Source organism: Galeopterus variegatus, unplaced genomic scaffold (genome assembly GCF_000696425.1).
Source record: "Galeopterus variegatus unplaced genomic scaffold, G_variegatus-3.0.2 Scaffold1509, whole genome shotgun sequence".
NCBI classification, from domain to species: Eukaryota; Metazoa; Chordata; class Mammalia; order Dermoptera; family Cynocephalidae; genus Galeopterus; species Galeopterus variegatus.
In genome coordinates, this window is record NW_007727620.1 from 91,085 (window position 1) to 104,867 (window position 13,783).

The 13,783-nt window shown below is 37.8% G+C and overlaps 1 protein-coding gene across 3 annotated transcripts in view; it reads right to left on the reverse strand.

The window, feature by feature from the left end:
- KDM4C (lysine (K)-specific demethylase 4C) overlaps window positions 1–13,783 on the reverse strand; it is a 312,590-nt gene that overhangs the window by 86,997 nt on the left and 211,810 nt on the right. For all 3 annotated transcript variants that reach the window (XM_008577433.1, XM_008577435.1, XM_008577434.1), the window contains exon 13: window positions 1,474–1,655. In XM_008577433.1, coding sequence (XP_008575655.1) covers window positions 1,474–1,655 — 182 coding nt within the window. The remainder of the gene's footprint in view (window positions 1–1,473; window positions 1,656–13,783) is intronic.

Here is a 13,783-nt window from a genome sequence, read left to right on the forward strand (position 1 = left end):
TGGAAAAAAAAAAAAAAAAAAAAAAAAAAAAAAAAAGAAAGTGATGAGCTAATAAAACTGTGTTCTTAACTCAGTACAACAATACTGAAAACAGTTCATGGAAAACACTGATTCTTCTGATGGTTTTTGGGTTTTTGTGGGGTTTTTGCTTCTTTATTTGCACTAGGTTAACAGAACTGCCTTCATTTACTAAAGAATCTAACCTGGTTACACTTAAAGTGTTGTTAAAATCCCCAGTTTCAATCTGTACAACAGTATGGAGAGAGGCTTCAAAGGTTTTTGCCTTACCAAAGTTTTAAAACAGCAGGACAGATAGATCTGGCAAATGTCATTAAAGAAGAAGGGATGATGTGCCAAACAAAATTGTCATCTCTCACCAAAATATAAAAAAAATATGTTTAGTATTTACTTGAAACTATAATTAATGAAGTACCTTATTAAAAGCATTGATCTTATACTAATAAATTTCACCAATTCTTACAATTTTAGTTGGAAGTTTTTTAATTATTGGGAAATATACAGGCAGATTATGACATAGAAATAAGAATCAATAAAAAGTTAAATCATAGAAATTTAATGACTAAAGGAAAACAAAAATGTTTGTCACTCACCAGTGCTACATTTAAAATCATGGAGTAAACTACTTCCTCTATTTATAAAGGTCTGAAAATGTGGGATATCATGTATTTTCTTGCTCTGAAACATCTCAGCAGAACAGTTACTTTTACATGGAACTTTAAGACAAATGTAATCCTGAATAAAATATTTCTGATTCTATTAATGAAAACATAACCAAGAAGACAATGTTCGTATCAACACACTTAATTATATATTGTACCTTAAAGTGAACCATGTAGTTCTACCTTTACGAGATGCCTAGAAATCCTTTCACCTGTGCTAGTGCTGAAAAAAATGTGACTCCCCCATGAGCGGAGATGCTATCAGTGTAACAAACATGGAATAATGTTGAAAACAACATCAAGCACAGCTGGCTGAGTAGGGTGAACTGGACAATTCAGTTTCTATCAAGTCTTGGCTGTGTCTCTTGCATGTTCCACATAGGAAGGCAAAGAGAGAGTTTTAAAATACGGGCCCAGAGCTGACAGTATGTTATTTGAGAGTGACACTTTCAAATAAAAAACAAAGACAAAATCTAGGTTCTCTCTTTGCAAGCTTCTACTATTTTTTAGCTTTAAGTTTTATATTTCCTAGTAAAAAGTTTAGAAAGACTGGAATTGCCCCTTGCATGAAATACACAAAGACATTCAAAAATGATGAAGTACTGTCAGAAAAATGTTTCCCAAGCACTACTTAGAAACTGTTTGTTGTTCTATGAAGGCCATTAGACATACAAGGATTACTGTCCTTCTGATATGCATTCTAAGCCTACATGGACTTGCAGGTGACCTGGTAGGTGGCCAGTCACATAGAATGTGCAGCAGTGAAAGGAAACTTTGACAGCACCCCCCTTACCTTGTAGTACGGCATGAGCAGAGTGCAGATGGCACAGTGTGGCTCCATTTTGGCCACAGCTGCATTATACTCTTGCTCAGCTGCAAAGTTAGGCGGCTTTGTCTGCCAAAGGTGGATGAGAGGCTTTGCCCAAGACTCTGTTTCTTCTACCTCCTCCTCAACCGAAGGGACCTCAGGCAATTCTTAAGAGAGCCAACAAAAACACAGTGAGCATGGGATCCAGGACAAACAATGACCCTAGTTATAAACAGAGCAAACATTCTAAAGCATCTGTGATATCAATGCCAGACACCAAACCTATTTTGTCCTTCAGATACATTTTGAGAAAAATATGAGGGGTATTCAAAAAGTTTGTGAAAAAATAGAATTAAAAGACAGTAGAAATCTTTCCACAAACTCTCGTAAATACCATTATAGTATATATAGAAGGAGTTTCCTTCTCACCCTCCTCTTCCTTCAAAGATTAGATCAGATCTCATGGCCAGACAACCACCCCATCTTGGTTGCCTTCCCATCCCTGCCAGGAATCATTAAACTGTTCCTTCCTTTCAACTTCGTGACTTCAGCGTTTCTACTGCTACAATAATACCGGCCATGGTAAAGTAAGTTAATGTAAGGAATTCCCAAAATATGTTCAGAGACAGAGGAAATACCTTTTACCTCCTAAAAGCCTCGAGATAATACAAAAGAAGTAGGGGGAATGACAATTCCTGATAATGAACCAGGGAGTTGGTGAGTATGGGCAGAGCTGCACCAGCCCCTGCAATTCCGCTTCTATGGCAAGGCTTGGTCTAGCATGGCCTGATAAAAACAGCCTGTCCTCAAACTTTCTCAACACAGACCTGGTAGAGGACCCTACTCTATACTTGTCCTTCCCCAAAGATGAAGTCACACTATGGATCAAAGTGCATTTGTCCTCTGCTTGGATGCTCTTCAGCCCAGAGTATGCACCCAACCCCATTACCTTGTAACCCTGTGAACTCACAGCACCATGGCAGCAACAATGAAACAACACAAGCAGGGCACTGGCAGTACAGAGACCGAGCACCGAATGCAAGCCCCCTGAAGCACTGCATAGATTCTCACATCGAGACAATTCCTTCTTCATCTACTTCAGGCTTTATGATTTCTTTATTAAAACAAAACAGTAAGTTTAAAGCTTCTTTTTAAATTCTACAGTGATAAGAGTCTCTAAAGTTTGCCTGTGATGTAAAAATGTACACCTCATTGAGTAAAATTCATCTAATCATCTTATTTTCATTTGATCAGCAGTGAAGCCATCAGGTTTGGGGCTTTTCCTTGATGGGAGAATTTTTATTTATTTATTTATTTTTTTTTGTCTTTTTTTGTCTTTTTCCGTGTCCGGCAACGGATCGCAACCCTCAGTGTTGCCCCCGTACCGGACCGGGGACCGGCAACGGGATTGCAACCCTCGGCGTTGCCCCCGCGCCTCGCTCAGCCAGTGAGCAGGAACCGGTCCATGTGGGATCCGAACCCTCGGGCGGGAGCGCCGCCGCGCTTCCCAAGCAGCGCACTTTCCAGTGCGCCACCGGGCCGGCCCGTATTTTTATTCCTGATACAATGTTCTCATTTTTCTTTGGTTCAGATTTTCTGTTTCTTTATGATTCAATCTCGGTAGGTTGTATGTCTCTAGAAGTTTGTCCATTTCTTGTAGTTAATCCAATTTGTTAGTGTATAATTGTTCAACATAGTCTCGTGGTCCTTTGTATTTCTGTGGTATCAGCTGTAATGGCTCTTCTTTTATCTCTGGTTTTTTATTTGACTCTCCTCTATTTTTTTCTTAGTTAATTTAGCTATAGGTTTGTTGACTTTATCTTTCCAAAATGCCAACTCTTAGTTTTATTGATATTTTCTGTTGTTTTGCTATTGCTAGTCTCTATTTCTTTTTTTTTTCTTTTTGGTCTGATCTTATTTCCTTCCTTCTACCACCATTGAGCTTAGTCTGTTCTTTTCCTAGTTCCTGAAGGTTTAACATTAAGCTGTTTGAGATTTTTCTTCTTTTTTGGTATAGACATTTATTGCTATAAACTTTCCTTTTAGAACTGCTTTTGCTGCATCCCATAAGTTTTGGTGTGTGGTGTGTGGTTGGTTCCATTTTAATTCGTCATTAGGTATGTGGTGGTTCCATTTTCAATTGTTTCAAGACATTTTTTCCATTTTAATTCCTTCTTTGACCCAAAGGTTGTTCAGAACCATGTTGTTTAATTTCCACATATTTGTGAATTTTCCAAAATTCCTCCTATTTCTAGTTTCATACCACTGTACTTAGAAAATATACATGATATGATTTCAATCTTCTTAAGTTTGTTAAGATTTGTTTTTAATGGCCTAGCATATGATCTATCCTGGAGAATGCTTCATGCGCACTCAAGAAGAATGTGTATTCTGCTGATATTGGATGTTAGGCCCCACCTCTTAATACTACCACATGCAGATTATGAATTTTCAAGTGGACACATTTAAACATAGCAGCTTTCTTCACTCTCTTTCATTCTTTTTTCTTTTCGATTCTCTAAATGGGTAATTTCAAATGACCTGTCTTCAAGCTCACTGACTCATTTTGGTTTTTTCTGCTTGATCAAGTCTGCTGCTATAGCTCTTTCTGGAATTTTTCAATTCAATCATTGTGTGATTTAGCTCCAGAATTTGGTTCTTTTTTATAGTTTCTATCTTTCTATTGAAATTCTAATTTTGTTTTGCATTGTTCTCCTGATTTCCTTTAGTTGTGTATCTGTATTCTTATAGCTCACTGATTGAGCTTCTTTATAAGATGATTATTTTAAATTGTTTCAGACAATTCGTAAATCTCTATTTCTTTACGATTGACCACTGGTGCTTTATTTTGTTCCTTCGGTAGTGTCATGTTTCCTGATTTTTCATGATCCTTGTGGCCATGAGTTGGTGCCCGTGCATTTGAAGTAATAGAAAATTATTCCAGTCTTTGCAGACTGGCTTTGGCAGAGAAAGCCCTTGACCAGTCAACCCATCTAAAGGTTCTAGCAGATCATCTGTCATGATCCGCAGGCAGACTTCTATAGGAGTCCTCTGACAACATGGCTTTGTGCCTGGTCACCATGGGGGCTGGCCTAGCAACTGGTTCACAGGAAGGTTTGGCCTGGAGTTTCAGTCTGCTGAGTCAGAAATTTTATTTTGTAAAAGAACCTACCTGTAGACCAAACACCAAACTCCTGGTTCACATAAACAACAGACAGAAACTGTTGTTTGATAGTAGTATTGAAGATATTCTTTCTAACTTAGACCTAGGAAACCAATCATCACCCCTTAGTTTGAATATTTCTGGCAAAAGTAAAGCTTGTGGAGAAAGGGAATAGAAATAGATATGCACAAAGAACCTAATAAGAATACTCAGGAAGAAACAGGAGGTAAACCAAAAATATTTGATTTATATATGTGACAGTCAGGTACTAGGAGGCTGACCACAACTTCTGCCTCTACAGTTACCTATATATAAAATCAGTAAGTAGCCACTCAAAGATATCCTGCTTACAAACCTCCTTCCCCAATGTGCCTTAAAATGCATTCCTAAAACTATCCTTCCTGCTTCCTATTCAAATCATACCCATCTTCTCCTCAAGATCATAAACAGTTCTCAAGGGGATAACTAGGTTTTTTGTCTTGTCACCAGTATTTAACTACAAAGTCTGAGAGTCAGCATTACCTCTGATGCTGACCCAATGGCTCCACTGTCATCAGAGAGGTACTGAATGGGAGAGACTCAGTCCTACAGGGCACCTGATAAGGAAGAGGAGGTCCCAAAAAGTTGGGAGGCTCAGCAAATTCTAAAAAATTTCTGGTTCTGAAATGAAAATCAGGCTTGCTTCAGTTCACTTTGAGAATGTCAAGACATTCAGATAATCTTTGAAAAATTTCTATTTGTACGAATTTGTAATATTCCCACAAATTAATAAAATTTCCCAAGATGAGGCAGGGGCCATACTGAGAATGTGACCTTATGGACTGTGTACATATACACTTTTTATTTTAATTATTAGGTACTTATTTTTGGCTACTTTCCATAGAAATCAATTTAAATTTTTTTATATATAAATATATATGTAGCTTATATAAGTGGAAAGTAATGCTGAAAAATATTAGTTCAAGGGATACAAAACTATTCTGAGTTAAGCCTGGCTGTAAGAGCAGAGCTCTGATCCAATCTACTAGGATAAATTAAAATGATTCTTTATTCATGCAATCTGTATGGCCTTGGTTTGGTTTTGTTTGGTTATAATCTAAACCTCAGTTTTGCGATCTGCAACATGAATATAAGATTACCAAAAATACAGGGCTTTCCAATGGCTTATATGAGATACAAGCCATAAAGCTATTAGGCGTTGGTATGCATGACCTAGTGCTTCAGTAGATGATGTTGTCTTCCTCTCTAGGTCTCCAGCATAATCTTTGCAAAGGTCATCCAGAAAAGTACGTAAAATGTTTGCCTTAAATATTGAACTTAATGACAATATTGCCAGGAACAGTCAAAGCCAGTCTAGACAGACACACAGTCATTTCCTATATATAAATATTTCCATCAAAAAACTTATCATTTCAGGTAAAAAATTGCCTTTGTTGTCCCATTCACTCAAAAACACCATTAAATTTTGTTTATGATTAAAAAAAAATTTAATGTACTTTACAAAAGTGTCCAAAGGAAACAATCGTTTAGGAAATATGCAAATAAATTATGGCATGGACATATTATAATGGCATTAGAAATGCTTCTTTTGAAGAATACTAATGAAATATAATACAATATGAATATATGCATTAAATAAAATATTAACTGAATATAATATTATAAATTAGATGAAAAACTATGACACAAAAGCATATGGAGAATTATACCAAACTCTATACAAAATATATTAGAAGTCTAGAATAAAGGGTGTCTGTAAAAGTTTTTATAATTATAAAAATATGCAACTTTAAAAGTTAAAAAAACTGCAGTCAGAATAATATTAGTTAGGAACTATGAAATAGAAGAAACCTTACCTCAAGAACAGACTTATATCAGATTTATCCACTCATTCAGTACTGTCTCTTTGAATAAATTTTGCTAACTAAGTGTAAGTGGATTTCTCTAAAGAAAAACATTTGGGCTATTTGTGGAAGGGCTGCTGCCAGGACTTGCCGATGGAACCCAGCAGATGGGAAAAGCCATCGACTCTGCTATAGTACAATTTCCATTTTGCCAATCACCATAATGATTTTGCTGCTTGGGGTTATGTTCCAGTAATGTGTTTTGGCTGGTACAGCACCATTCTCTGCTATGAAGAGCACAGCAGCATCTGCTATGTTTCAGGTACCTGAGCAAAATCTCAGACCTGGGAGGCATTATATATGGTTTCAAATATCCTGGAGGCAATGGGGGTAGAGAGTAGGGATGAGGGCAGAAATGAGTTACTCAAAAAAGCGAAGCAGATTCAAACTTGGGAACTTTATTATTCCTGTACTGAATACTGATTTCTGACTTCCAAAGCATTATAAAAGTATCTTCGAAAGTACAAATGGGAACAAATCATAGGAATTTTAAGTATGATTTTTATTGGGAAGTGGGGACACTGAGGAAAAATTAAATTCCACATTACAATTCCTCTAAAATGCTAATTTAATAATGGATAACAGAGAATTCTACTGTTTTAGGTCTAAAGCACTTAAAAAATTATAGACATAGTTTTACTCTTTATGCATCACCTCTCAATAACACAGATGTCAAAAACATTTCCAAAGAATACATTCCTACTGATTCAATATACAGTTTAAAGAAGAGAAACATTCCAAAGGACACACCTTCAAAATTTCTATTACACAAAAATAACTTGATAATTATAGTTCCTCTAGGGAACTTTTCATGGGGAACTTTGGCATTACCAATGTTACTTAAATCTCTTAAAGAAAATTAGCTCACATTTCACTTATGTATATATTCTTACAATACACATGGATAAAAACGAAGAATACTGAAAAGCAGGCTACTCTATCCACAAAGATGTATGTCTCTGATCAGATACTGTTATGTGCTCACTTCAGCTTCTTTCATCAGTACACTGGCTATTACTGGGTGTCCCTAGTATGATAAAGTAGAAAGTAGAAAGAGTGCAAATTTGCGGACTGAATAGATATTTAAAGCCTGTTATCTAACACTTACCAACCTTATTATCTTGGGCAAGTGAATTAGCACCTATGAGCTTTAGTTTCCTCATTAGTAAAAATGATGCTAGCACCATCTATCCTAAAGAATTGTAAGTAATTATTACTAATAATGTATACAAATAGGGAGAAACCAGTGTAATCAATTCTCTTTTCACAGTGTGATAAGGAGAAGAAGAAAACTATAAGAAAGCTGGCATACCTTTGGGAAACCAAATAGCAGTATGGCACGAAAAGAAACTTATTCTGGGCATCAAATCAAAGATAGGTGAAAGAGTGAGCATAGGAAACTCACAGAAACAGTGCTTTGCCTTCAAGGAGTTCAACACTTCCCATGGGAGAAATCTACAGTTTCTTAAGCTATTTCATTAACAGCATCTATAACACAAAGTCAAAAAATGACAAAACATAATCTCCAAGCAAAGAACTACTAGCATGACACAATCAACCTGCAAAAACAAAACAAAACAAAACAAAACAAAGGCAGATGACACAAAACACCTGCTAAGAAAAGAACTTCAAGAAGGGCAGCCATGATGCCAACTACCAGGGAAATGAGGGCATGGACAGTTCAAGAAAACATACAAAAAAACGAAGAGGACGAGCCTGCAAATGTTTACTCTCTCATTCCACACAAAATTCCACTGCCTAGGTCAGAGTTCCGGTCAAGATGGCAGAACAGTCTCCAGCATCACTCTCTCCCACAAATCAACCAATTTACAACTATAAACATGTAACAACACCCAAACTGGGGCTGCTGGAGCTCAGGGGAAGAGGAGGAGAGACCTATGGAGTGCATAAATGGGGAGAAACCACAAAGAGAGAAAGATAACACTGCTTTGAGCATTGTGGGCTGTGGCTGCTTTAAGGTTCAAGCTGCTGAGCACATGCAGCAGGAGCCGACAGAAGCTGCAGCTGTGCCCTTCAGGTGGAGTTGCTTGGAGACAACAGGGGAGAAGAGGGCCTTGGTAGCCCCCAGGACAGCAAGACCACTAACAGGGTTCCCGTGGACCCACACAGGAGCGAGGAGCCAGAACAGCTGAAAAAGGGGAGCCACTCAGAGGCTGATGAGTCATCGCAAGGAACCAGCACAGGGTCTGTCCCATGGTAAGTGTTTGGAGCATGGGAGGAGGGGGAGACAGGCCCACCGGGAGAACACTGAGACACAGCAAGGACAGCTAATCAGCCCCCCAACCGGTGCCGGACCACTCAGAGGAGACTTGTCGGGAATGCAGAATTGCATGGGGTGCAGTTTGATGAAAAACTCAGGCCCAGATCAGAATTTCTACACAACCCAGGTGCACCAGGTCTCTGGAGAGCCAGAAGTACCTATAAGATCAATCATTAAACTCTAAGCTGCCCAAAACGTCTTTCCTAGGGAAACAGCAGCAAAGCAGCAATTTAATCAACCACACAGCTCAAGTACTGGTTCCCAAAGAAAGCTCCCCCATGTTAGAAGTAAGCAAAGGACAAAAAATTAGTTCCAGCCCACGTACACCACCAGCACCTCGGGGCCCTCCAGGAGACCCAGAGCACCAAACCAGGGACCAGACCGCCCGCCCACAACCAAGCACACCACCAGCACCTCAGGGCCCTACCCAGGGACCTGGGGAGTGGAACTGAGGACCAGACCTCCTGCCCACAACCAGGAACACCACCAGCACCAAGGAGCATGTCAAAAACATCATGTCCATTTCGGTGGCCCACCACAGCCACCACAGTAACCACAGCTTCCGTGAAAGTGCATAGACGTCATAACCACCACACAGATAGTCCACCAGCCACTGGAGTACATTGATACAAGGACAGTCACCAGCAGAAACCAAAGAAAAGAAGAGGATGTCTCTCTCCACAAAGCCCATCCCAGAATGACAGAAGAAGCATCTGCTCTGTAATAATATTGGGAGACCTGAACACACCTTTCAGCATTGGACAGATCATCTAGGCAACAAATCAACAGAGTAACCACTACTCTTTCAAACGGAGAGAAGAAATCTAGGGTTATCAGTGGTGGAAGCGGGGAGGAAGTGGGGGATTGGGAAAGATTTGACAAGGGGCACAAAGAATAAGTATAATTTATAACAATATACATACTAGTAATTTTGATTTGATCAACATATGTCAACATTGAATCCCAAAAATATGTATAATCAATTATGATTCAATTTTTTTAAAAATTACAATTTTTGCTATGAAATTTACAAATATTTTTTCAATGAGAATCTCTAATGCGAACAAAAGTGCAGTTAAATAGGTATTACTACACAATACACTATATCTGTTGATAAATATGTTAAAAAAAAAAAAATCCACTGCCTTGTCCTGCTGGCTCTCCTTAATGCCAGACTCACTCCCTTCTTGGGGTTTTTGTACTCACTGTCTTTTCCCAAGAAGATACTTAACCAGACCCTTGGCTAACTCACTTGAACGCATTATAAAGTTTATTTCTGCAGGAAAAGATCTTAACGACAGTTATGAAAAAACTTGCATAATACTTACACATGTTCACATACCATAGCCAACGTTTTCTCCTTAAAGTTTCTATTTTTTGTAAAAGCACTACAAAAATCCCTGCACTTTTTGATCTTAAAAATGTTTCTCAAAATAAAGAACATGAACACCAAAAAATGGATTATCACTGCAGTATTTAGAGGTTCATTTGATAGGTATTAAAAAAATAGTCACCTCTCCATGTCCCTAAAACCTGGGCTAAGACCCCGAAAAGAGAAAAAGTAAAACATCTCTACATCAAATTAAAATGATGATAAAGTGAGCCACTTTCTAACCATTCCCTATCTGGAAGCCTTGAACATGTTACTTAACCTCCCATATGTGGAAAATCCCCTGCTAAAATCCATGACCAAGGTGCCCAACTACCAGCCTGGCAAATGCTGCCAGCCCAGGACTACGTTTTTATTGGTCAGCAGCAAAATAAAGAAAATAAAGACCACAAAGTAATCATGAAATTAAATTTGAAAATATACATATACCTTCCTCACTTATCCTCCACCTTCAGAGCTAGTTTCGAAATCAAAGAAATAGTAGAAATAACAATGCAGAAATGTGTTTCAAAATACAGGATAAGTCAGTGGCCTATAGGGTTAAGACATGTATGTCTCTTAGGAAAGGGGATTGTGTACAAGTTTAAGAGGATGTAAAGTAATATGTTTTAAGTTGAGTTTTATGGAACTCCAGTTTTTGTGGACTGAAAGAAATTATCAACGACCAGCAATTTCATATATTTTAACCTAATACAATAATTTATTTGTCTAAAGATTGGAATGAACCACACAGTCATATCAAAATCTGTTCCTCAGATGTTTTCTGCATGACTTTAAGAGTAAATAGAATTGCATGAAGCCAAGATAATCAAAGTCTTGACTATTATTTTAAAAGCCAAATGCTTTCAGCATATCCAGACACCTGATCATAATAAGACTTCATGCCAACCATCATTTAGGAAAGTTTCAGGATTTAATGTAAAAAGTAGAGAAAGCAACAATATGACATAAGTTATGAAGCTAGCATTTTTGTCTCTAATTCAATCAAAACCTGGTCAAGCCACTAGAATAATAAAAGCAAGGTGTTTTTGATTTTTATTCCCCATATTACAGTAAAAGCCAATGCCATAGGGGCTTCCAAAGGAATTGCCAAACTGAGAACACCGACTATTATTACAAACCTCAGTGCTAGATAAAATATCATTTTATCTGAGTGCCAACAACATCTAATGTTTTATGTCCACATAATGCAGGAGAACACTGACTGTGTGACCTATCAACAAACATTCCAAGCCAACCTACCTAGTAATCTGCTGAATCTGCTCTTTTATTGCTTAAGCAGACTACAACTATGCTTATTATTAAAGTATAATATTACCTCAAGCTAATAAGAACTGATGGAACAAAGAGAAGAGACATTATGTAAAAATTAATAACATTTGGAGCATGGCATGCAGCAGTTATAGAACAGCATTTGTTTTTCAACACTGGCAGAGGAAAGGATTTTTTAAGGAAGGAAAACACTGTCAATGAGTGATGTACCTATATCCGTCACTAGGATCCTTTTTAAAGAAAGGCTACCATGGGGCAAGGACTAGATAGTATCCTCCTCTATTATATTTTTATTGAATCAAAGGTTTTTAGAGTTTCAACGAAACTTTGGATCACTTATCCTCCCATATCATCACACAAATGAGTAAACCTCTGAGATGAGCATTAGAAAGATCACACAACAGTTTTCCAAGGCCACACAGCCTTTAACAGCCAGGGGGAGACCAAAAGCCAGGCCTCAGGTTATCCACCATATCAGAGTCCTATGCCCACCACCATCTGGAAAAAAAAATAAATGAATGCTTCTAATATTTAAAATAACGTCTACATTTAAAATTTAGAATAACATTTTTACAGTCTGAATCAGACATCATTATTATATTCGGTCAATACATTCACAAAATAAGTCCTTTAAAAAAATAAATAAAAGATTGGGAAATTTACATCAATGCAGTTGGGAAAGGGGGAGTCACAGCACGACAGGGGCAAGAGGGCATAAATCTCCTAAAATCTTCTGTCTACCAAAGGTCAAGTAAAACAGCCAATTCTAAATTCTCATTCCTTGAATTCTAATTCTAAATTCCAATTCTAAATAATCCCCTTTTGTTTGAGCGACAATTGCAAAGTGCCCAAGAGCCAGCCTGTGTACTAACTGTGCAAGTAGGACAGTGACTGGTTAACACAGGATAAAACATTCACAAAACACCACAGGAAATCTCAGTCTGTCCCAGAAAAAAAACAAAGACTCTAACAAAGTGAAATCACAGGGCAGTTCTAGTCTTTGGGAAATGTGCTTAGGATCAGATTAGTATTCAATTGCATTACAAAATTTAGTGCCATAATAAAAGGAGTGTGAAACAGAGAAAATCTTTTGGGGAAGTAATCGAATTTTGTCAAAATGGTCTTCCTGAGATTTCACTCACTTAAATCTGCTTAAATGCATACATGCTATTCTTCAAAACATCTGAAAACCTAGGTTAAATGGGTTAAATAATGATCAAACACCAACAATGATCTCTAGTTGACGTAGTAATTTCCATTTCTTCTATCTCTATATATAAATATTTAATCCATTAGTAAACTAATTATAATATATAAGACTTCCACAAAAATAAATTACCGTAAGTGTGCCTGAAATACTCTCTTAATCTAACCCTCAAGTCATGCAGACACTACAGAGAATCAGGGTCTAAACCGTCTTTAATTTCAAAGAGATGCTTAACAGCTCATTACAGTACTGCACTGGCTGAAGTGATGACTGATAAAGAGTTATTAAGACAAGATTAGAAGAAATCAGAGTCATAACGAGGACTTTAACATGAATTTTTCCAATATTTAAACTTGCAGATGGGGTCACCTCTGCACTTGGGTAAACCCAGTAGAGATGGGATCTCCATTGTTCAATCTTTCTGTCTAAATTATTCTAGAAATCATAAAATTATAGTTGAAGAATTACAAATAAACATTAAATCCAATGGTAATCAGCTTTTTTGAAAAATACCTCTTAACCTATCGTCACATGCTTATTTCAGGGCATTCAAAATACGGGCCAACCCTGTGGCTCACTCGGGAGAGTGCGGCCCTGGGAGCGCAGTGGCGCTGGGAGCGCCGGGGCCGCGGGTTCGGATCCTACATAGGGATGGCCGGTGCACTCACTGGCTGAGCGCAGTGCGGACGACACCATCCCCTTACCGGTCACAAAAAAAAAAAGCCCAAAACCCGTATGTTAGGAACCCTGATCATTTACAATATGAACACGACTCATATTTTACAAAGGAGGAAACTAAGGCCAGAGAGAATATTTGCCCAAAGTCAAAAAACTTATGAGGCACAAAGCAGGACTCCAGAATCTGTTGTGTGTTAGTCAACCAAACTCCTATTCAGGTTGGAGTCAAAAGATTCTGTAGTTGCATTTACCAGATGCCCTAGAGGTATCAATAACTAGCATGCACTTTCATTTTAAATTTCTCACTTGGAATGAGAGGTATGAATTTGACTACAGTTTCTGCTAAGGAATTCATTCTCTTCTATCCTATGACCTTCCCCACCCAAGCCAAAGGTTCCAG